Source organism: Labrus bergylta, chromosome 13 (assembly GCF_963930695.1).
Source record: "Labrus bergylta chromosome 13, fLabBer1.1, whole genome shotgun sequence".
NCBI lineage: Eukaryota > Metazoa > Chordata > Actinopteri > Labriformes > Labridae > Labrus > Labrus bergylta.
Window position 1 is genome coordinate 16,763,060 of NC_089207.1, and position 26,474 is coordinate 16,789,533.

The following is a 26,474-nucleotide window of genomic DNA, read 5'->3' on the forward strand; positions in this document are numbered from 1 at the left end:
TTCACAACACGTAGCAGTCCAGCAAGTGATCGTAAATACCCAGCGTAATGGTTAGTGGGTGCGTGCACGCTCTGTACGGAGGCAATAGTCCTCCAAGCGACTCCTTTCCTGCATTTCCTTCCCCATGCTGTCTCTCTACTTAATTTCTGACTCTTTCCATTTTCCTATCTCTAAAATAAAAGCGCAAAAAGCTCCCCCCTCCCAGAAAAAACAAAAACAAAAATGTTATGTTTGACTTCCGGTACAAACATTGCTATAAGTCAACTTTAATTGAATAACTTGAAAGTGGGACACTTATGGACCCATGGATTGTGAAACCAGTTTGGTTATAGCTACATACTGATATTACATATTTATATTCAGGAGCCAGAACTACTTTGTTGGGTGCTGGAGAAGGATCATGGTTTGATTTGAAATATACCTACATAGGCTTGCATTAAACTTATTTAAGTACATAAAACATAACAACTGTTGTTCGAAACAGGAATCAAAACAGTCTCCTGCTTGAAAATCCAGTGTTTTCTCCAATCCTACACCACTGATTTAAACTCACAGCCGACTTCAATGCTACATCAAAAGACCTCAAGTTTCATCAAAACTATATTCTAAACTACATCATCCAGAAACTACACCATGGTGGCATCCACTATTAGCTGGCCTGAGTGGTTGTGAATTTCCCTGTAATTAGCACAGAGTTAAAGATGATTTCAGGTACAACTGTCTCAGTGGAAGTCTTTCTGGATCCACATTTTTCACAAATGGCAGCTGTTTGGCCATATTCTGTCCAATTACACACTGCAAACTGTGCCTACGGGAAAAGAAAGCAGAAGCATGTTTTTTTAGCTAGAAGTGTTATCAAATCTCATGCATTTCTTCTTCATGCAACTCTCTGTATCTGTATTGTGTATATTTCAAAGAGACTATCAGTGCCGCTGTCGAAGGCAAATACATTTTCCTCTGATCTCCCTCTAAGTCACAACAGACACCATATGAGAGCACGCCAAGCAATGAGGGTCAGTTACGTAATCACACCGAGCCAGAAAGACATTCCTGTTTGTATGTAGAGATGGGTAGGTATGTTATGTTTGTATCCACAAGTGAGGGATTAACAGCTGGATATATTGCCGGTTAGAATCAGTAATTACAGTTCTGCTGGGATTGGAAAGGATTCAAAAGAAACCCGTCTTCAGTATGGTTTCAGTGACAATAAGGGATCTTGAGAGGACTTTGAAATGTGCTTATTCACATTGGCTAACGTTGCTCCAGGCACTTTGGTTCCCTCCCTGGATGCCTCTCTTTGAAGGTATTTAAAGTACAGTGACCTGGCATCAGACCCAAGGGGGCAGACATAGGAAACACTGCAGGGACCATCAAAGGGACTGCAGGGACCCCCAGCCGAGTGAGGAGCTTTTTGTGGATCTCACGCTGGCCGGTCAGATGGACTGTAAAGTGACCTCTTAATTAATGTCCACCAACTGTTTATGTCCGCAAATTAACCAAAAGAAATAGAGATTGTCACACAAAACTACCACATGAATAAAGAGATACTGAAAGACAAAAATAAAACTATTGCAACAAGCTTATTGCAAAGATCCTCAAGTGAGTGGAGGTAACAACAAGGAGCTGAAAATTATGACCGAGAGGCTTCGAGATGAGTTTTTACCCCAGCATACATGGAGCAGCCGCAAAAAAAAAAGGCGGAGCGCTCCGACAAAAGGAACTATTGTCAGAAAAAAACCATAACTTTAATGATGGATTTCCAAGATATCATGCTTTGGTTGGTTCACTTATACTTCAGATTTGGATTTGATTTGACGTTCTTCATGTTCGAATACTTTTTAAATATAAACAAGTGCATTATTTAAAGATAGAGTATTCTCTTTCATGTTCTCTCTTCAGATCCAGCCACTTTAGCAGTGTATATAGCTCACTAGCAGAATGACACCCCCCTGCTGTGCTGCAGTCCACACATGCCTCAGTGTGAATTCTAGCTGCAGGATTTTGCAAACATCTGACTATTTGTTGCTTGCGATGGATCCGTTTTGCATAAGTGTAGAAAGCAGCGTTTTTGGTGGAGAGGAGCTCCACCGGACAGATGAGTCATTTGTTTTCTGCTTATTGATGCTGATATCCTGTCATGTTTGCTCTAGTTGCATTTAGTTGCAGCTCTACCCCTCAGATTGGCACGCTCCATCCCTCCGCTCCACGGTCATGCACTGATGCGTGCACTCGCCTTCACTTTGCGTCGCTCCTCTCCTTTGTCTCCCACTCGTGCGCTCTCCTCTCATGCTCTGCGTGTCCCTCGCCACTCCTCCACATTGTTCTTCTCATTCCTGCCGCTTGCTATCATCTATCCTCCCCCATTACTAACACTTTTACGCCTTTCAATCTCTTTCTTACCTCCTCTGCCCCTTCGCTCTCGCAGCTTTGCTTCGACTCTTTCCACTATCTCCTCCACCTTCCTCCCTCCCTCCTTTTCCTTCAGATCCTCCTCTTCATAACTGCTTTTTCACTCTGCGTTCCCCAGCTCCTCTTCCTCCCCTTCTCCTCCTCCCACCACCTGTCTTTGTTCCACCCCTGTCAACCGGCAGTTATGTCGGTGAAGTCAGCATTGGGAGCTGTTATAAGGCACTGAATGAATGATGATGGTTCTGCTTGTTTTGCAAGGTTGTTGTGTGTTGTGACCTGGTAAAGTGTGGATGCCTTTTTTTTTGTGTGCAAAGTGCTCTGACGGTTGTTGCTTTAGTTGCCTTGTCTGTGTGTGTGCGTGCGTGTATGTGTGTGTGTGTGTGTGTGTGCTTGTGTGTGTGTGTGTGTGTGTTTGATGCACCGATCCCAGGCAGGTATGGAGACAACAGGTCCTGGCGGCAGTCCCAGTGCTTAGCTTTTGGAAGTCAGATGAGGGGAGTTTTAGGAAGGCAGAACCACAGCAGCCCCTGCAGGAGGTTTTTGGAAGCATTCATTCATTCAGGGACAGAAATGAGAATTGGTTTGGATGGAAGAAGGGCAGAAACACACTTACTGCAAGTAAGATGCAGCATGTAATAATGGATGACAAAAATGGATGATCAAGTACAACTAGGTTCACCTGTTTTTGACATTAATGCCATTTTCTCTGTTAAACACTTAACCCTAAAACAAGATGTTTAATTTACTGTGAAGAGCATGAACTGAGAGGAAGGTCTCTATATTTTTTCATTACATTATTTCATTACATCATTTCATTATTTTCCATGAAAATATAAGGGATGCATTCTTTAGTTTTTATTTCCTGTTGGTTGTTTGTGGGATGACTTTAAAAATCTTGAGCTGTGCCAAGTGAACCTTTGTGTTGCTGATTGTCTTTGCAAAGTTTCGGAGGAAATGCACAATACTTTGATGGAGTCCAATTTTCAAATAACATGTCGTTTTGTATTGAAATGAAATGTAATGAAACGGTTGACAACTGCAGCTGTATTTCGTTTTGTTCATCAATGAGGGTTGGACACTTTTTTTGTGTGCATGAGACAACCAAAAACAATCGATCCATCAATCAATCTTCTCACTACTGACAGATTCACACATGAGATCCAGACAATGTAAAGGACATTCAGTTCCTGACGTTTTCTAGAATATAATTTTACATGTTTACCTCCCAGTGTCTGACTTTCAGTGCCAGATGTGCTCTAACAACCCCCCTAAGTACTGCGTTTGGTTGAGGTGACGGGGCGCCTTGGTAGAGCATGCAGAGGGAGGTGGAGGAGTCTTCTGTAATGGTGACTCTTCCTGGGTTTCACGGCAAAATGTTTCTGCAATGGAAATACAATTGTAGCAAAATAACACAGGCATCTCAAGCGAGCAGCAAAGAGTAAATAGAAGCGTAACATATCATCCCTCCTACCTGCTTGTTGTGACCGTTTCTAACTATAACCGGCTCACCTTGACATCATGACGACTTTTTACCAGGTGGCTGGCAGGAACAGTCTACCTAAAGTCAGGGTGTGTGGATTAGAAATGTGCATTCACACATGGAACCCACCAGGACAGTGTCTGGAAATTCTCAGTAATGCTGTGCAGGTCTGAAAGGGATTTAAGCCATTCCAGTCACACAGAGGAGTAGAAGCAAACACACACACACACACGGTACCATCAACACTTCTGCTGTCCCTGTGCTATTGGTCGAGACACTACGCGACCGTCCAGGTTTTGTCACAGCGGCGATGTGGGGCAATGTCTGTGACCATTGAAAAGCCAGAGCCAGCGGGCACATAAGGCCATGCCATATGGCCCTGGCTGGCCAATAGCCCTCGCTCCCTCGTCTGCAGAGAGCTGTGGAGGATCAAATTGTCTCACCTTCTGTCTCATTCACCCCCCTCTCATTTATGCACTCACTTCATTTCTCCTCCTCCCAAATCTTCCCTCAAATGGCCCCATCTTTCAAACGCATATCTCAGATCCTTCCTGGCACCTTTGTCTTCTTCCATTTGCATTTAGCTGACAGTCATCTGGGCTGACTTACAGTTAAGTGCAACAGCTGACGAAGCTGATATTTGCAGACTGCCGACTTCACACGCTGCGAGTTATCAAGGAATCCACGGATCAAAGCTGTGGCACCCTGACAATGACTATAACAAGAGAGCCTTTGTTTCCAATATGGTCATGTGTAAAGAAGAAGTGCTGGGAGAACGAATCTTGAGTCGGTTTGAAAGTAAAAAATCTGTGACTGTGGCTCACTCTCTTCGTCACTGTCATGACAAGAGAAGTGCCGGATGAATAAATGAGAACTTGGCAGTTAAGAGTCATGGGGTTCTCTTTCAAGATGAAGACTTGCAATGTTTTATGTCTTGTCTCAGTGCGCTCTTTTTTTTTTTTTTGTGGTAATCTATTTCTGCTCCAAACTAGTCCAAAGCCCCTTTCTGACATGCACTGCATTCCTGAAAACTTGCAAACAGTAGGTGTGCTGCAAGTGACACCACACAATTTCAAATCTTTTTCTGCACTCTCTGAATTAGGTATGCGCAAAATAAGTTGACTGCTTTAGCCATAGACTTGTTGTATCCTGTATAATGGGCCTTCTCTCCTCGCTTTACTGCCTGGACGTTAAACCATCTTTATCGAGGGGAAAATGTCTCATCAGCTTCCCCTTATCTTAAATGAATTGTGCTCAATTTGCACTGTTTCCGATAGGCTCCTTTTTTTTTCCCCCTAGATGAGTGGCCTAGTCTGTATTCAGATGCCGGTTTAATCTACAAGGAAATTATTATCTAAAACCATCTCTCTTCTCTTAAGTCAAAGTAAAGTTTCCAAGAGGGATAATGTGAAAACAGCAGATAATGTGAAAACAGCAGATACCAGCCAATCACGTCGAGTTAATGAGTGTTAATAATGTTGAAGATATTGTTTGAGTTGTGCAGATTTTCTCTTGAGTTGCCTGTAGGTAGCATTTCCGCTCTTGCATTTGAATTGTGTATACGCCCTTATACATTTTCTAGTGATATTAAACTAGAAACAGTTACCCTAGAAGCCTCCTCTTCACTCCTCTATCTGCACGCTTCACTCAGGATCCCTCTCTTACCTATTACCAGAGTTTCAAATTATGAGAGGGCATCAATCACTGACAATCCTGCGTACAGGGAACATGTGTGGAAGGGTAATTTGGTAATATTTCAGGACAATTAATGTAAAAAAAAAAAAAAAAACTCCTGGTCTCCCCTAACTTAAATTTAGAAAGGATACACACAACATGCTGTAAGAGGCCCATAAGACACTGTATCCGTCTTTCTACCCACGCATGACTTGCACACAGCTGCATCCACTGTCTTGCACCTCCTCTGATGAGACGGAGGCTTTAAATCACCCACCCTCTCATCACTCCGCTTCGTTCCGCAGGGGTGAGAGCCAAATACTGGGGATGATCAAGAGATGGGGTGTTGGGGAGGGAGGTGGGGGGGGGGGGTTCACAGAAAAGAAGGCGATCTTAAAAGACACCCGCAGGGTTTCTGCCGGGCAGCTTTCCCTTCCGTTGCATCACGCCTGGCATAAAGTGAGAGTCCCCAGGTTAAGAACAGCCTGAGCCAGCTGGGAGAGAGAGTGGGAGGGAGGGAGGGAGGGAGGGGGAGGGGGAGTGGGGGGGGAAGACAGAGGGGAAGGATAGAGGATGGCTGGAAAAAAAAAAAGCGCGGGCCCTGCAGTAAGCTATTCCAAGCGCCTTTGTGGGGTTGCCATTTTTTTTTTTTTTCATTTTCTCCCGCTCTCCTTTGAGGGGATTTTCCAATCCCTTTCCCTCTCTCTGTCCCCGTTTCTTCTTCTCGATTCTCTTTCTTTTTTTTCATTTTATGATGTTCCTTTTTTTTTTTGCTGTGGTTTCTTCAGGCACTGTGTGTGTGTTTTTTTTTTTGTTTTTATCATGCCAAGTTGGTTGTTCCAGGACTCGGGTCTTTCTCTCTCTACCTACATCTCACTTCTGTATTTTCCTCACCTTCATTAGCCCTCAGTCCCCTTCTGTCTCGCCCTCATCCATTTTCGCTGACTTCCCCCCCTCCAGCCCAATCCCACTCATCAACTTTGCCTCTTCCCTTCCTGCATCTCAATCCCTTTGATCAAGTTCCAGTGTGCACTTTCTCTTTTCCCTCCGAGCTCCTCCTCCTCCTCCTCTCCTTTTTACGCTCCTTTGTGTGTATTCTTTTGTCTCTCTCTCTTCTCCCCTCTCGTTGGTACCAGCTCTCGTTTACACACTTCCCTGTTTCTGTTGTCAGACTCACTTTCTTAAAGAACTTATGTTGAACACATTTGGTTCTTTTTCTGTTTTGTTATTTTATTTGTGTGTAAAAATGTCAGAACAAAGGTGATCATTTTGACGTATTCAGGTTTACATGCAAAACAAAAGTTCACAGCTTTCACTTGTTCTGTCAAAGTTTAGGTGCACCAAACTTTGGAAACTAGTTGTTTAAGCAACTCAAACATCGATGAAGATTTTCAAGAGTCAAGATGTTTATTGTCACTCTTATTATACATTTACAGCCAACAGACTTTCTTATGCTAGGAGGCTTCTTTGATGAAGTTTAGGTATTAAAAGTAAACATTTTATTAATCTTCTAGAGTCTCCTCCTGCAGACTATGTAACAGTTTAATATTGAAAAGAAGGCCCTTTCATTGGAAAAAAATATATATTTTTTTGTTTTCTTTTTGGTTAAGTTTTGTAGGGCATACAAAGACTGTACACCACGAGTGTTTCCTAAAGATTCCAGAGAAAAACTTTCACAGGTTCTGAATCAAACATCAAACTGAAGGCATGAATCAAAAAAATATCCGCACACTATCTCGATCTCACAGATCTTCTTCGCATTTTCAAATCCAAACTACTTGACAGTGCATGAAGAGGATCTGTGATATCAAGATAGTGTGCAACTACAGATGCTGGGAGCTTTTAATACAACGAGCTGATACATTTTTGATTCATGCACCAAGGGAGAGACAAGTAAACTGTATTGATGAGCAGGAAATAAAATTGTTTTCTCTGTTATGGATTTATGTAAAGCTGCAGGTAAATGAGGTCAAAGCAGAAAGTTCAAACACAGTGAAGAACATAGCTCATGGGCCATGACAAGACAAGATGAGGGTTTTAACCAAAATAAATGAATAATTTCTGACAAAATAAATGAATAATTTTTGACAAAATAAATGAATAATTGATTAAAAACGTTAGCAGGTACACTTAAAGTTAACAGTGGGGATGAGGTGTGTTCAGTCTGTTACATCAGTGGTGTGGGTTTGGGTGTATGAGCATGGTGTGGTGAAGGGTTTTGAAGAGTGCACTCACATGAATCAAACAAATGATGCAGGCTTCGGTCTGGCTGAGAGAGAGAGAGAAAGGCACAGGAAGTTGACTTTCATATACTGCGAGGAGCAGCCTGTGGACCAAAGTGCTCCAGAACAAGCAGGATATGACATCAACTTATCTGGCACTACAAAGAAAACATTCATACATGTAAATATGTACACAGACACCAACACAGAAGCATACAAACACAGGCTGTCAGAGTATTTTTACCATACATTTCAAAAGTACTAACATATAATATACAATTTCTTCTTTTAATCTTCTTTTATATTTTAAGAATTGAATATATATATATATTTTGGTTTTCTTGAGGGGGGGGCCTATTTGCCTTTATTGATAGGACAGCTGAAGAGAGACAGGAAATGTTGGGAGGAGAGATGGGGGGGATGCATGCGAGCAGCGAAACGCAGAGGTCGGATTTGAACCCAAAACCACAACATAGCACCAACTTCTACCATACTCTTGAGAGTCTTACTTTAAATGTATTACTATTGTATATAAGGTTTATAATTCTTGTGTTGACACATACCAAAAACCAAGTATAATTGTGTAAGTGACCAATACATGTGACGTTTTATTATACTGTTGAATGCAATCTGAAAAGGCATGACACATGGTTTCATAAAAGTATTGTTACTTTGAGAATACTTGTTTTCCTCAAATTGAATAGAATGAACCTGTATCTTTGATCTTGTAGTTCAGATGTCCCGTCGCTCTGAACACAGACTTGTATGTGAGTTAGTGCGTCTCCATACTGGAGTTTCTCATGAGAGCCTGGTGATATTCTGCGAGGGCACAGGCAGATGATTGTGCCCAGAGAGAACAGATTCCAGGTCAATCCATTGGGGACTAAGAGAGGAACAGAAGTGGAGACAAAGAGCTGTGAGCTCCTTAGCCTCGCTCCTTTGGGGGGGCTCTCCAACAAGCCCCCTTGTCCTTGCGGTGTCACACCCAGCAGTGCTCACACATTGCCTAACGTTTAAGCCCTTTAAAACCAAATCAAGTTATGGGCTGTGACTGTGGAGCGACTATTCCTTTGTACCTTTTTATAGGCATTCCTTCTTCCCAGGGAATCGCGGGGGAAATTTCTCTATTGAATAATCACATTTGTTATTCTAGCGGTGTCGCACAGGAGAATCAATATCAAATCAAATGAATTTATTTCCTCCATAGCAAAAAAAAAAAAAAGAACTTGGAAGAAAAGAACCATCAGTCATCTGAAAAATCTTGACTTGCTCCGTAGCCAACAAAGCATGTGGGGAAATGAATGAGTAATGTTCTCCTCTAACTTAGCTGCTATTGTGCTCAGTGCCCTTGAGCAAGTCACTTAACCTGCTCCTGCTCCAGTGGAGCAACAACAGAGCTGAGCAGCAGAAGAGGCCCGACCATTTCTCTTAAGGACATAATGCAGCAAGAACTTGATGCATTAAGACGATGGGTCACAAATCTTTAATGCAAATTTTAAAAAAACAGAAAAGCAGACATGAAATATGCAAGTGACTGAATAAACGACAACAGCAGAACTGCACGTTCTCATGCAGAATACCATGACTCATATGAGCTGAATGAGAAAATATGTTTCAAGGGCTTTTAAAGCGTGATGTGATGGTTAGTCACTTCAAGAAATAGACATAATGCTGACTAGAGCATGGCTGATATGGGATCTTTTGGACTGATACTGGGTTTTTTTTAAAGAGGGGACAAATTCAGAGATTACTGTTACAGCACTTGATGCACTGAATTTCTTGTATCGAAGCTGATCTTATTTTTATTTTCTTATTTTTAAACTGACTGTCTGTAGTGAAGGGACAAAAGGATCCTGTTGTGCACATTCAAAAGTAATTTTTCACTCAGTATATTTCTTGTTTAGTTTGTCAAGCATTCAATAAAATGGTAGTTTTTCTTTGAATACATGGAGGAAATAAAAGCTATATGAATTCAAACACTATACCTTTAATGTTTGAAAACAAGTGGTGTGTATTTCAAGTTCTTGCATTTCGTTGCGACTTCACTTTTGTAATGAGCATTTTTTTTTTCATCTTTATTTTTTTTTATGTTTGTAGTTGATACTATCCCTTTCTCAATTAAATGAAAAAGCTGCCTAGGGAAATCAAGGAAACTACACAACACAATTTCTTGAAATATAGTCGACAGAAACCTCACATCTTGTCGAGACACTGGTATCCGATCTGAAACCAACGGCTGAAAAAACACACAAGTTTCAGGATGTATTCAATGTGTTTGTTTGTTTTCTGATGTGACATCATGTTTTATGCTCACCCTCTTACCTGTGTTCTCCTCTTGTGTCTGCAGTGCAACAATGACTATGTCCCAGTGTGCGGCTCCAACAATCAGAACTACCAGAACGAGTGCTTCCTGCGCAGGGATGCCTGCAAGCAGCAGTCTGAAGTGCTTATCATGTCAGAAGGCGCCTGTCCTGCTGGTATGTACATTTACATCATGGTGCCTACACAGATATATTTACACAGGCATACATACTCTCTCTCTCTCTCTCTCTAACACACACACACACACACACACACATCCACACCCAGAAAAATGCAGAGGAGTGCTGAACACCAGAACTCCCCTGCAGAACGCACAAGCAGGGCATACTCCTGCATAGCTGTGCTAGCGAATGCTAATGATACAAAGCTGGAATGCTATAAATATAAACCTCTTAGAAATCTAAACCCAATTTTAAAATTGCACAGAAGAACAATTCCAGACCATAATATCATTAAACATACAAACGCTTCCAGTGGATGAAGGAAGGAAGGAAGGAACTGCAGAAAATACACGATGATGAAAAGGCTGGAGGTGACAGACTGATGTAATTCTCTCAACTTTAGTGTAACAAGGGCCACTACAATGACAGTGACATGTATTCTCATTAAATGCATGAAGATTTCATCATATGCAAACAATGTCCTCACAGAAGCCAGCATTTGGCCCGTAGGCACGGAAGGAGTACAGAGTTAAACGTGTTCATTATACAGTTTGTTTAAAATTAGCTTCTTAGGCGGAAAGTAAAAAGGAAGCTTGACAGCGATGACCTTTCGTTATGTAATATTCCAATAAGTGTCAAAAGGCCTAACGTGGAAATACTTGGCCAATTGTCATAGGTAGTAACTGTAACATAGTTGCCAAGAGGCATGCTCAACAAAGCAGAAAATGGGATGACTGAATCACACATCATCTTGAAGGCCGTTTCATCTCGCTTTTTCTGGATTATGTCGACAATTTCAGTCTTTTATCTTCTTCAAAGGACACGTGAATTCATTCTGTAAGCGATCTAGTGAAGCCTCTTGCTTTATTTCAAATGACTTCTTACTGTATTACTTACATCTAGAGAACGACGGAGGAGGGTGCAAAGTAATATGCTCACTGCTTCGTGTTCACATACAATGCAGGAAATTTAGTCCAGGTGACACTTTGACTAACAAAGCTGATTCTGCGAATAGTTGTGTTATCTAAAGGCAAGTGTGGTTTTATTGTTTTATTCTAATTAAATCCCTGAGTGTTAAATCAACAATCCAGTTATAATGTTTCTTTTCTGTCATGATGGCAGCAGCCTTGGATGCCAATCTTATAAGGCTTTTACACTTAAACACATCTCCTGAAAATGTCTTGAAATTATCATGATTAGCGTAAACTGATTAATTTTTCAACCCGACTGAACCAGAATTTGTTCCTGCCAGCCCCCAGATACATTTTCCACGTGAAGTTACAGTTGATATAATATTCAGGATCATCTATCGATGGTTGAAAGTGTGCTATTGGCTGCCATTGGGCTACTGATTACAGCATGTTGGTACATCGTGGCAGCGTTAGCCTCTGATGATATGTTGACTGTTTCTCAGTAGAATAGTTCATTAGCACGCTGTATAATGTTTACACATCATAGGTCTTAAACTTTTGTAGTCCTGTGTTGTCATTCCAAGTTCACTGGTTGTTTAGTTGGCGTAATTTAATCAATTTAAAAGCAGGTGTTTTTATATCAGTGTTGCAAACATGTCTACTAGTGTGTGCAGAGATAACACAACAAGGTGTTGGCTGTTTGTCTTCATCCTACATAGCTCATTTTGGATGCCAAGATGTTTGGTGGCAACGACAACGGCTCAATAATCTCTACATTATCACTTTCCTGTTCAGCCAATTTTCAGTGCAAACACTCAGTTGTTGCTCCCAGACTAAGTGAATGGAAGGATCTGTAAATACGTATAAAATAGCAATTGCATGTCGGTAGATAAACAAATTAGTATTTTATTGAAGCTATATTCAGTGTAACCTTTTGCATATTCATTGTCATTTAACTGAGTGAATAAAAGAATGTAAATTAGATTTGTGTGGAGCGACTTTATACCTAACAGCCTGATTATGGATGAGACGTCCATTAAATGTGCACAACAATCAACAGGTGAAGTGTGAGATTGACCTATAAATCAATTCCTGCACATTCCTTCAAAAACTGGTTGGTTTGATGTTGGTTTTGTGTAAAAATGCAAGGATTTATTCTCTCCCTTTTCCGAAGCCTCCCCTACTATTTTAATCTTTCTACTGACTGGAAAGATAATCACCGGTAGTGTCTAAAATCACCCACTACTCACCATACAGTGCACTATTAAGGGCTTTCGTCATTATGTTTTGCTGTCTGAATAATGAGTAAGCATTATCACTGAAAGTCATGAACCCAGCATTGTGGTGAGAAGCTTTGGTAGGTGTGAGGCAACGTTTAACTGCTTGCAAGCAGAAGAAAAACAGAAAAGTTCATATTTGATTGAATTTCACAGAAATCTAAATGCAGTTTTCATAAACACAAATGTATGTACAGCAGAGTAACGTTGGATAGTGATAATGACGGGCACCAGCTACAAATCAGACATTTCAATTTGAGCGACAAATCTGCTTGTGGAGATGGCCAATCAGCATGTAGATTCCCCAAAAACTGGAAATGCATCAGAAATGATCGATCTGACCTCCACTCAACAAAGCAGCATTTAAAGTTTGGTGTCTTCTCCTCTTGAGGACAGACCTGACAAAGCTTGCATAATTATTTTTTCTCGACCTGCATCAAGATGTCTTTAATTTGGCAAACAGAAGAACCATTTATTGCAATTAAGTCATAAAGAAAATGTTTATTTTATGTCTTGATTATACGGCTGAGATTGAAGCTGTTGTTTTACTTATTATCGACGGATGAACTGAGACTCACGAGAAATAGATGAATGAGCGTCACTCCAGGGGATGTAATGGACTAAGAAATGATGGTCTTTCATTCTGCGACATAAACACCCCCAAGAAAAAGGAAGTCTTTGGTGAAAACACTAAACGCTGACCACTCCAGAATTGCCAAGAAAAGGTTCTAAGAGGCATTTATCTTAGCTGGAGATGGACAGATGATGATTGCAAATGGGGTCCAAGACCGACCCTGCCATGAAGGAAACTTGGACATTCCTGATGAAAATGACCAACCTGAAGGAAAGAATTAGTTTAATCAAATGATGAATGTGATCTGCACACACACAAAAGCAGGCCCCTCTTCGTTTTTATTTCATTAAAAAGTGTAATTAGGTTTGGCCCATGTAATGTGTTTAATCCTATGATGACAAATCCAAACGGATGAGGATATACTTCAGGAAAAAAAAAAAGCATTCCCTGACGCCCACCAAAGAAATTACTTCTGAATCCACCAATTAGTGAGTCATGTCCTGTATAATGTGCTTAGTTATGAATGAGTGAATCCACTTGCTGTTTCTGAGGCGAGCATGTGAATCACAGCTTAAGTTAAGGTAGTAGTGCTAGCCTGAGTTGAGCAGTGTCTGACTCAGTTACCCACGGTGACAGACAGCTGGCAGAAGTCCATTAAAAGGCTGTCGATTGGGCTTCAGCTCGGCGCAGAGAACATGCGGAGATTGAGGTGGAAATGTTACTGCAGGAATAGAAGCAGTGCCTTGTGTGCCAGTAGACAGTCACATGCAATGATCAGTCAGTGGGTTGTCTGTGAAGTCCTTCTCAAGATATGTGATAGTGTAAGCTGGACTGTGTGACACAGCTTTGGGTATCTTTTGAAAGAGAAAAGGGATAAAGACTCCCTTCTTTCATTGCACAAGCAATGCTTTTAAGAAGTTAATGGAGAGTTCAAATGAGGGTGTTTTTGTGGTGCAATCTTGTGATAAACAGACCTTGAAAGTAGTGCTGCGGACCAGCCTAGTCTCCTAGAAATTTAGTTTTTATACAAAACTACTTCATTTATACGAGAATCACCATCTGATTGTGTTTTCAGAAACATATTTCACAAAATCACTGTAGCGCCCCCTTCAAATAAAAAAAAAAGGCCTCCACGTAGAGGTTTTTTTTTTACATACATGCACGAAAATTGGTACGCATATTACCCATGCCAAGACCCACAAAACAGCCTCTTAATGTCGTGGTCAAATGTCATCAGGAAGTCCGGCAATTTGGTTTCAATTTCACAATAATGGCTGGTTTTGTTTTAGCTTCTAAAAGGTAAAATACAAGTTAGAGAACAGCTCTACAAAGACATGGACAGGCTGCAGTGCAGAACAGAGGATTTATGAAAGCTCATTTGAGTTTTTAGCTGGTTGTGAAAAAGGCCAGAATGAATACTGATGCCTTTCCTAGACCTAAAAAAGTAAACAAGACTATCACCAACACCGACAATATAGATAATTTCTGTATAGTATTTTTAATGTAAACCCTGTTGCATGGTAGGTATCAGACAAGTGAATTAACGGCTGAATAATAAGCCTTTTTACATTTTCAATATGCTTAGGGATATTTTTGACTGTTATAAGAAAGCAGGATAAACATTTTCATCTAACGCATGTACAGGACAAAATCAGCACAGAGATAAGACATATCACTTGACCACACGGGGCGCCGGAATCAAAACAAACCAAAAGTTTCTCACTGGAGCTTGAAGAACGGAAGATAGCATTTACTTTGATAAACATACATTTGAAAATATCTTATTAAACATAGAAGTCATATTGGATAGCTATTATAAGATCGAAGTTTTGAGTGAAGTGAGTGATGTTTTGCAGGTATAGTAATTTCAGAATCCAGAACAGCAAGGGACTATTACATATCTTACAACTAGGCCTGGGTGATAAAACGATAACGATAATTATTGCGATATAATTTTTGTCAATATAAATATTAAATATGTTCGATAAAAGTTTGATAGATTTAAACCTGTAATTACACCATCCAACCACAGGGAAACAGGGGGGGGCACTAATACGCCTTGGTTGTTAGTTGCCAGCCGACATTAAAGAGAAGAAGAAAAAGACTACGAACAGCTAATCATGTCGCAGGGATTTGGGTAGGCGGGCTTAAAGACCTCTGGAGTGGAAAGGAAACAGTCGGAATTAGCGATAGCTACTCTAAAGAAAACACCAAACCTATTGGCTCAAAGCATGAGAAAATATCTTCGACAAGACGATAAGAAAGGCAGCTTAACTTCCGGAGTTTAGAGACATTTCGGCTCTTTACAGTCCGACAAAAAACAGAGTTAAGTTTTCTGTTAACTGTGCAGCTAAAACGGTGACACCACAAACCTGTTCCCCCATTGGAAACAATATGACCCGGTAGAAGACCACAACACACCAAAAGAAAGAAATATCCAAATGTCATAAACGAGTGTTAGTGAGGATTGTATTGTAACTAATATAAACTGTTTATGCTTGGTGTGGACCCCAGCAAGCCAGTGAGTTTTACTACCTAGCAACAAACAGTTATATCAGCGTTTTATGATGCTGCAATGTTTCTGTTTAATTATAATTCTTCATGTTCTGAAAATAAAGTATAATTATATTGTAATGAACCATCTGGTTTCTTCAACTTTCACTCAGGAGCAATATTCAGCGTTTAAATTTGAAATAAATAATAATTGACAATTATCGTGATAATTATCGATATCGACTGATATGACATTATTTTTTATCGTGATAAAAATTTTTGTCATATTGCCCAGGCCTACTTACAATGTCTGAAATCATTGATACCATGGAAATATCTATATTCTAGTTTCTGAATCTTTTCATGTGAAAGTTGAACATGAGATTGCTGTGTGGGAGCTTTCTTACATAACAAAGTGCTACAGTCAAACCTCTCATGTGGAAAAGTAGGGCAGACAGCGTCTTCTGAAGGGTTTCCTCCCTGCTTTCTTCACCACTTAGCCTTTTAGTTGATACTCTCAACTAAGATAACTTAAAATGAGCACAGCCGTGGATAAGGTTAGAATATCTGGAATACCAATGATATGAGAAACTCACAGTAAGAAATACAAGCATCAAAACTACTTTACCCAAGCTGCACATGTACTGTCACAAACACTTTTTCTTCTTCTTTCCTCTCTACCTCCCTGTCCTCCTTTCCACCTTCCAAAATCCCATTAGCGCCAACAGTACACAGTGTAATGGATATATGTCAGCCTGCCTCTGCCAATACTTGTTTTCGAGCTGAGGCGAAAAATACCAAGAACCAGATATCTCTCGGGGAAACCTGTTGTAAGAAAATGTAGTGTTCATAATGTGACTTTGACTCTTTCTATCTCACATTTTACCAGATCAGGGTCAAAATACAGCGTGTCCTGCTATTTTAATGTAAAGGGAACAATCCCACAACAGGGTCTATTTAGTAGCTGCTCAGGAAACCCTGTAATTTACATAGGTGTAAAGGACTGTTCAATTTAAATATTTTTATTTTTATTTCTCTAAGAGCTATTAGTAAGATGGACTTGTCGGACTTAATGCAATAACTTTTTATTTTTTCAAGCTTAGACTTACATTGTTCTTTTACATAGCCTTTTACCCATAGGCTGTATCAAACATGGCGGGCGCCATGTTGGAAATGGTATCGCAACCTTACTTTTGTTCGATCTAAATACAGGCAGAGAGGTAAAGCTAAGGCAGATCTGAAGCCTTCTAGTTAACAGCTGCAATGTTTCAATGCAGCTACTCCCCTAATAATAGAATTCATGACTAACTCTGAGCCTTAATAATTACAAAATGGACTAGATTTTATTTTTAGTAACTCCCTGTACAGCACGTACCAATAAATAAATTAGTTATTGATACCAAGCTCGTTTTGGAACCAGTATAGGTGTTTATTTCTGCTGTAAAAATTGGCATTTGTATATGGGACCTGCATAAATGGGGATCATGTGGCTTTAGCAGAGAGCCTCAAGTGGATACTAGAGCAACTGCATTTTTTTTTTTTGCATTTCTAAATACCCCCGAAAATAGCCGTACAGCTCAAATTTAGAGATTGACTGCAGAGATGTGCAGTTATTTTCTATAGATTCACCTCTAGCAACTGCTTCAACATTACACAGATTTCTTTCTCTATTTTTTTCTTAAAGCAGTGTTTGGCTTACACAATCTGTCCTTCAGCCTTAAAGTCAAGATTAACTGTGAACAGTACTGTTGATGTTGTCTGAACAATGAAAACAGTTTGCAGTATAAGATCAATTTCAGTGTGTATACATATATATATATATATATACAGGATTTTTTTAAAGAACCTTGGTGGTTTTCATACACATTTCTTCTTGAAAAACCTTTAAAATTAAAGCCATGTTAGCATGGAGATCATATTCTCCCAATCTGACTCCATTTTTTTTCTCCATTTTTTGTCTGATTGACATTACACATGGGTCCTATAAACGTTAGAGTTTGTCATCTTATCTGATTTTGGTGAGATGGTATAGTTATATACCTATTTTACATTTTAATGTAAAAATGACTCATCGCATTATATTACCAGCTTCCTTCTGTTTACTCAATATGGCAGAGCTGCAGTATCCCCCCCACCTCACTTCACAGTGTTATGTGCTCTCATTAACCCTCTTAGACGGTGTTGAGGCCAAGAGGCCAGACGTCAGAAACTTCTGTCAGTCTAAACAGTAAACAGGAGGCCTGCTGGGGTGCTAGTTTCATGTTAAGTGACGGCACTGAGGCGAAAGCTAACGCGATTTCATATCATAGCCTTCTGTTTTTGGTCCCCAAGGAAAAGCACTTTGTATTGGCTGCTGCAGCAAAGCTCACATAATACACAACACTATATAAAAAAGCTTTAGATTGGTGACATCTTACAAAGTGGGGTATTTTAGTCGTTTATTGACTTCTCCAATGTGCAACATCTGCCAGACGAAGAAGCAAATTTACACCTCCCTTCTTCCAGTCCCAGTCCATTCCAGTCTTTATTACCTTCATGTCACCGCCAGATAAGGAAGTTCTGATTTAAAAGTCGATAACAGGGAGAGCTCTCAGTGGTGCAAGGCCAGTAAAAGCTGATGAGCGCAGGATGGTACCACTTTCCTATTACACCAAGTGCTAGCCCAGCACAGTGAGGAGTAGTTAAGCATTAGCTTAGCCAAGTGAAACAAACCAAGCAGTCTATTTCTCCCAAAGGACAGGAGTGTTAGGCTAAAGTTAGCGCTAACAAAGCAATTTCCAACTCAGTTCCCCGAAGTGACGAGTGTATAACTTTTAGTGCGTCATTAAACATGAAGATGGGAGAGGGTTATTTAACTGACACATTGTTAAAATGTTGATGACATGTTTAATCACCATTTGGTTGCAGTGAAATCCCTGAGCACTGACAGGCAACAGGAGCAATATGTTTGGATGATGATTTAAGAAGCATACTCTGGGTAATCAGTGGACCCCGAGCTGAATTACTGTCAGTGTTATGGTATCAGTTATATCTCACATACAGTGCAGGAGAAGTCATCACAACTACACTAATTGTCTGTAAACTAAAAAAGAAATCCATGACTCGTCATTGATAATTACTTGATGTTTTTCAAGTAATTGTAATCTTCTACATGAATAATCAGGAGGGAGATTTTCCTTAACCATGCTGCTTCTCCAGGGAGGTCAGAGATCAAGATGAGTCACAGATCCACACCCTAGAGGGGAGTTAAGGTCCTTCTCTGGGACATTTAAGGGTCGAGCAACCCTGCAACTATCCTTGAATGTTTTTATTGTATCATTCTTCAAAATCCTGGATTATATCCAATGCCAGTGCTTTAAAAAAATGGCTTTATGCAATATTTGAGCATGGCATCAATGGATCAGTGAGGGTCAGGGAACAAAATGTGGTCACGGAGAATAAAAATGCTAATTTTAATTACAGGTCAGTCCTCCTCTACACCTCTACTCCCTTACTTTCCTCCTTGCACATCAGCTCCAACATCAGCCCTATACGGTGAAACTGGACATAAAACGTGGCATGCAGAATCGTGTAATATGGATATAATTCTTAGAGATGCAGAGCTGGTTGGAGTGTTGAAGCACTTTCTAATGGCAATCACGGAGGAAACCTCAGCAGTTCTGTCAAATTACAGTTTGATATAGTGATGGCTGGAAGGCCCACCACTCCTGAGATTCCAATTTGGGATCCCTTTTCTATGTAGCGGGCTATTTGTGCCAGTAAGATAGTGAAGATTCTTGCTGAATCATAGGAACCACAAACCCCTCGTGGCCAGCAAATTAAAAACCCATGTATCCTACTGAGCTGAAAATGTTCCTATCAAATTATGCCTTGGTGGAATGTAAGTTCAAAGGTGCAAAACTTGCTCCTCATATCCCCTGACATCTCATTTAGTCTTTAGAGTGAATAGTAAATTTGTGGAAATCCAATCCAGAATTGAAAATCAGATTACTCCAGTTTAATGAAAAGTAAGAGAATAATCTGCCGAAGGGTCGCTGTTGCAGATATGTCACATGGGTTGTGTTTTTAAGCTATGTACACTCAATGCATACTGTACAAGCATTTCTCCAGTTGAGGGATTGGAATTTTCTGCACAAGAGTAATGTGTTACTGGCCGCCTGCTGACTAATGTCAAAGACAATGTGTTTCGAAAAAAATCACAAGTGTTCACAGTGTAGAAATCCCTTTAGAATATGAACTTTGCTTTTTACCATATAGGGGACTCATTGGGAGTTTACGACACAAAACTGCATACCATAATGCCACGTCTTCCATTAAAAACCAAGCCTTATTAACCTAAGGAGGAATCTGTGTCCATTAGGGATGTCTTTAAATAAGTCATTCCTGAGCTGTATTCAAAGTTTTTAATATTCATTTTAAATTAGATGATCTCAAAACATATTTGGGTCTGAAATGGTTTTGATTCCAGAGCTGAGACTACAATTTTGAGGAAATGGTTAGCACTTTGCTACAGAGAAAAACAAAATCATATCAATTAAACATATATATTTTTGCAGCATTTGCACATGGCTATGAATGTGTTAATAATAACAGCTCAGGCTCTTAACATTGATTTCAACACAATTTTACATCCTCCCTCCTCTGCTCATCTTCAGCCCTCAGGATCATAATTTGGAGACCCCCATTGTCTTCAGTTGGCTCGCTAGCGTCGCCTAGCAAGATGCATCTAACTAACTAAATACAAATCAATGGTCCCGACTTATGGGAGATATTGTATGTCACATGCATATGTTACCCATGAGAATAATATATGTTTGTGATGTAGTGGGGGGGGGGGGGGGGGGGGGGGTAGATTTAGAAAGACTTCCAGTTTGGGGACCCAATGGTTGTTCACTTCTGCTGCCTCAAGCTGGACGAACTCTGCAGGATTTTGAACCTCTGCATTGGCTTCTTTTTCAACTGGGAGGTTGGTGCTTGGTGGGGAGGATTTTCAACATCTGATAAGCTTTAAAAATCTTTCAGTGTTGGCCTGGCTTCACAGGCACACAGACAACAGACAGGGTGCTGCTCCTTGATTGATTTTGACTTTTTGTTCAGCAGCTACCTGAATTATGAAATCTTGGCAGATTAACACGCTTCATTGACTTACATTTCAGTCGACTGTTAGGGTTCAGCCCTGGAGTTCATGCAGTCAACACCAGACAAGAAAGCGATGTGTGCAAAGTCTGTGTGAAATGCAGCAAAGCCCCTTGAGCACACCACACAGTAATGTTAATAACAGTTCCCCTGGAGGGTTTCTCTTTCATTGTTCCTACTTCTGCCCTCTTCTAATCAATCGCCCCGGAACAGAAAAAAAAATACTTCAATCATCTGTTGTCAATGGAGGTTACCATTTTTTTTCCACTTGGCACTCCTCCTCTGCAATCTCACCCAACCTCAGAGCCTCTCAGAAAATAAAATTGCCTGGTATCTCCTCTTTGTGAGCCTTCATTTGGCAGACAAACGGCAGAAAAGTAAGCCTGTGCCTGTTTCCCTGACCATTTTGTTTTATTTTCTAATGCCAGTCTTTCTCTCCTCAAACCTCTACCCTTGTGCAGATACTAAAGATTTTTATTGATCTCCCATGAACCCCTTCTGACTCCTGCCTGATCCTTCAAGCTAAGCCTTTTTCATGAAACACTGAACACTTAGTGTCCCACATGCTCCAAGGTCAGGGAAATTCTGCAGGTTTAAAAGGAGGTGAGACAGAGGTGAGAACTTTTTTTTGTCAAAGTTGTGTGCAGAGATTTTATTTTCAACCTCAAAGCTGCCTTGTGGAGTTCAACTTGTAAACAAAGAACATTGCTTTTTAACATGCTGTGCAACTCAACCAAACTCATTCTGTGTATTCTTGTAAGTGTGAAAGTGGGTTAGATGTCTTTTTCCACTCTTGAATTCAGACTGTATAGTGGAATTATTGGATGAGATGTTATATCGTATCAAGTCATCTTCATTGGGTCAACATTGAAACACACTGTGTGATAAATCAAGGTTTACTTGAGTTGGGTTTAGAAAAAACAAAACAGATATGATACCAAAACATTAATTGTTATCAAAATCCCATGAAATCTAAAAATACCAGATTCAAATATATGTACAGTATATAAATAAAATTAATAAAAAATAAGTACAAGTGATGGAAAAATATATACTTATGATCATTCTCAATTCATCCTTTAAATGTACAATGTGTAGAATTTGATGACAATGTCTAACAATAAAATATCTAAAATAATAAAAAATTGACTAAGCCTATGTTATATTTTTTTTGTAGTATTTACGTTACCTGAAATATTTTCAACTGTTATCAAAGCCAGAGAAATCGTTCATTTTATAGTTGTAACGGGACGTGTCTTGTCGAGGCAGCCGCCATGATGAGCCGCCATGACTGAGAGAATATTTGTCGTTGCCGTGGAAACACCGGATGTTACGTCAAAGACTGCTACATGAGGAAGTGGGAGCTTCTACTGAAAGCTGCCGTACTGTTGCTGTATGTGCTGCTGTGATAAAAAACGTCATGTAAATTATACTTGGATACGTCGTCGGTAAACACATTCTCTTTCTCAGGTCGGTTTCGCCCATTCCTCTTTACTACATCAACGCGGATGTCGTTTTTTAACCAGGGATAGAGGGAGGGTGAGAATAGCAGAGAGAACTCCCATGATTACCCGCTATCATCGACATCATCTTTTGTTATTGTAGTTTTGATTGAGAGCCCCCTGGTGGCTAAATCTACATATTGTATCTTTAATACTGCAAAGAATTCAAACCTCTTCTCGTTTATGATTTGAGTTGATGTTACTTTATTGTCAGACATGGTCAGACAAGATACAAACATTTGACACAACATTCAAACACTAACCAAATATTCAGAGGCCTTAAACGTGCTTTGATCTGGGATTCAGCTCCACATTCAGTTTTAGTGTTGTGGCTATTTCCAAAAATGATAGAATGAAAAACAAGATTGAACCATGACACTTCTAAATAACTTGCTTGATGTCCTTTTCTGTGGCCTCTAAACAAATCAATGAGCAGTAAAACCTGCAGGATGAACCTTTAACAGGTACATGATCCGCAGCTGTATTATTTATGTGGAAGTGCTCCGTCTTTGGCACCAACTGTAAGAACTGGGGTAAGGGGGGTAATGACAGTAATAGTGTTTGATAAAAAGGTGTATTATTTACAACTTGCAGAATCCCACCGTTGGCTCGTTTCAACCCTCTTTAGCACTGTTTTGTAGTCTGGCTGGGATTGTTCTCCATAAACAGTAATTCAACCCTCTTGTTTCATTTAGTGGATCAGTTAAAATCTTTATGGGCACTTCCTTTCTCTCCCTCACTGTTTCCAACAAAGTAACTCCAGAGCAGATAAAGAGTCTCTCATCGGTCTGCACTAGAGCCAATACTAACACAATACGGGTTTTTAAGCCAGTTAGCCGCACTGTTGGACTGGTGCTGGTGATGCATTCACTGACACTCAGACACCAACACTCACCAACACCATCTGCAGCAGCAGTCTATGAATCAGTGTTAAACGCTGCTTTATCCAAATCAACAGGCCTTAGACAAGTATACAGTTCTACTACTGTGAGATTACTAACAATGCTTTCTGTCGTCTTTGTCCAGTCAATTTATTCTGGATAACTGGGTTCATTTAAACCCACAATGAGGAATCTTGCTTGATTATACACAAATTTGGTGTTCTTAAAAAATAGCAATGATTGGAAAAAAGGAACATTAAAATAATAACATTTAAGAAATGAAAGGCCCATATAAATCTATAATCTTTCTTATGAAATTGTATCATTCTTTCATTCTTTTGTTTTTTTTTATTTAATTGTATTGCATTATTACTTTGAAGGGCTGCCATGCGGCTTTCAGAGCTTATTTTCAGATTTTATTTTGGGCTTGGGGTGCGATAGGAGGAAAATGGAACGAAAATAAACATCTCAACTGTTGTCATTATTTGTCACAATTAAAATTTTGAAAAAGGAGGTAGTCATACACACATGACGTAGGTGCAGGACCGTGCAAAAACAGCAGACTGAGGAAAGAAATAGGCCCACACACTTGCAAAACCCAAACGCCACAAAAAGTTTGAATTCATCACAATGACAATGTTTGCCATAGGTCATCTTCTGGTGATAATTTTTAGTATAATACAATATTATTTCAACAGACAGCTTGGATCGGCTCCAAACGGGAAAAGCTATTCATATTTATTTTATTTGCAAAAGAACTGGAAAAAAATGGGGAATTAAATGAAAAAAATCTTTCACAAAACTTCTAAATTCAAATGTATTTTCCAGGCAGTTCCCCCTCTCTGATTACAATCAAATTGCGACTGGTTGCTTTGAGATTTACTTTCCATTAGCACTTCTGACCATCTGCTGCACTGACCTTGTAGAATCAACCCACTCGAGAAGTGTTATATCCCATCAGAAATGTATTTTATTGAACTGAGCTCATGCCATTAAAGTATCAGGACAGCCTTTCGGTCATACTCTGTGTGTTTTAGGGCTGTGATGTCCCCAATAATCCAGCGAGTGTGTGCACCTCTTCATATAAACCCATCTCACATGGGTATTCTTATGGATCTGAGCTATTATCCCCCTCACAGTCCTCTGAGGCTCTGCGTCTGGTGTCTGGCCCGGGGCGTTTTAGCAGATCGCTTTATGCCGCAGCTCAAATTACTCGGGGCTTGTTCTTCGAAGTGCTCATCAGTAACCCTTTCACAGCTGTATCGTTAAACAATTCAGTGAGCTCGATGCGTTCAGGGAGCTCTGCAAAGAACAGCAGAGAGCCGTCTACATACAAAAACACTGACAATAGGAAACACAGGGCCTTTGGTGCCGTTTCAGTCCTACCATGGAGTTGGAGGTGTTATCATCCATGTAGTGATGTGAAAAAAAAAATGGAAGCTGCATGATGCATAAAGCCTCAGGGCATCCACAAGCATCTGATTTCTGTTTTCCTTTTTAAATCTGACTCTCAGTTTCACTTTCCTCGCCCCCTTTGGAGGGATCTCGTCCCGCTCTAACACACCCACAGGATAACTGAGTCTTATTCACACACACATGCACTCTCAAGCAGATCTCCTTATTGCAGGCCAGACACACACTTACATATGCAGAGACACGCTTATTCAGCTTAATGTCTGTGTCTGTGTGTGCCTCTGGTTAATAACTGTGTTTGTTCTCCTCCGCAGATGCCGGCTCAGGATCAGGAGATGATGGTAAGATTACTCACCTTCTCCTCCTTCCTATTTCTGACTCCACATGCGCTGCTTTGTAGTGTGCTTCTCTGTACTCAAAGTCATCCAAAACCAGACATGTGTACTGAAAGCATGAGCCTTTTTTGATTTATGGAAACCACTTGTGTTTCTAAGACCCAAACATTACATGACATCTTAGAGAAATAAAAAAATATATATACTTCAAGGGTCCTCAAGGGTCCTCCTGGTTCGAATCCTCGGCAGGAGCCTCTTTGTGTGGAGTTTGGATGTTCTCCGTGTGCATGCGTGGGTTCAGTCCGGTCACTCCGGCTTCCTCCCGCAGTCCAAAGACATGCTCGTTTAATTGGTGACTCTAAAAATGCCTGTAGGTGTGAATGTGAGTCTGGCTGGTTGTCTGTCTCTATATGTCAGTCCTGTGATTGATAGGCGAACAGTCCAGGGTGTAACCCCGCCTCTCACCCAATGACAGCCGGGTTCAGCTCCAACCCCTTGCGACCCTGAACGGGAAAATCGGTTTAAATAAGCGTTGGATGGATGCAAGTTTAGAAGATCATGAAATATTTAAAAATAATCCAAATGTGAGTACAATAACTTCCACTGCACATAAGAGCAATTTAAATGCTCTTTTCATATCCGATAAGGTTGGGTTCTGACATTATCACATCGCTGCACTTGTACTTTCTTTATGGTTTCATGAAGCTATAAAGCAGCTATAATATGAGTTTCCATTATTACTAATGGATCACATGAGTACTTGCATGTTAAAGCGGTCACTCATCAGCCAGCTCTGCAATTTCCCTTAGTGAAGTGTTTGAGCCATAGATTTTGTATAAGAAACGGAAACCACCACAATGACATCACCCGTTGGGTTTTAGACTGTCTAGAGTTTGGTATAATCATCACCATCTATTTTTGTGTTGTTTTCTTTCTCTCTGGATCCAGACGTTACAGTATTTGAACGAAGGTGGAGCTGGCGAGAAGTGTTAGTTTGGCAAACTTATCAAAGTTTCACACTCCATGCCCAAAGCTAATGTTGTTTGCTTGCTAATTATTAAATTAAAACAAGTGTTTCTCACAGAATAAGATTCCTTTTGTGTCGGCAGCTGAGTGCAGTTGTTGACTTACATAGTAAATTGAGCTTGTTGAATGTAGGTAGTTCACTGCACGTCTGTACACATATTTGGAGGCAGAGCAAGCAGTGAATACATGAAATTAACCATTCTACTTCAGAGAACAAGAAAGCATTACAAATATTATGTACTGTTTACATGCTGTAATTATGTGTAAATATTGCTGTAGATTTTGGCAATTTATTATGGGGCTTAATGCTGACCGACACGCTTGTGCAGCAAGCCCCTAGTGGCAATATTGGGGTAAATTAGCGATGCTTGTTTGGTTTCATATCAGAGAATACAGCCTGGTTTTAGTGTCTTTCAGGTCTTATTTTTGGTTTGTTTGGCCGCTACTTTCCTGTTTGTAATCGCCCTCACCAATCCATGATGTGCTTTTAGATTGAGAAAAATGTCCAAGAAAAATGACCTAAAACAAACTACTTAACCTGCCCAAAACTGAAGAAAATCATACAAATCAAACATCTAGTGTTCAAGCATAGTGAAGTAGTTACATTTATTTTTGATTTATTGTAGCTTATTGTAGCTTATTTATTGAAGCTAATTTT

General features: G+C 40.1%; 1 protein-coding gene across 1 annotated transcript in view; it reads left to right on the plus strand.

Annotated features, from left to right (window-relative positions):
• Nucleotides 1-26,474, plus strand: part of tmeff2a (transmembrane protein with EGF-like and two follistatin-like domains 2a) — a 126,535-nt gene that overhangs the window by 40,879 nt on the left and 59,182 nt on the right. Inside the window, exons 3-4 of the mRNA XM_020636578.3 lie at nt 10,133-10,262; nt 24,770-24,796. Coding sequence (XP_020492234.1) covers nt 10,133-10,262; nt 24,770-24,796 — 157 coding nt within the window. The remainder of the gene's footprint in view (nt 1-10,132; nt 10,263-24,769; nt 24,797-26,474) is intronic.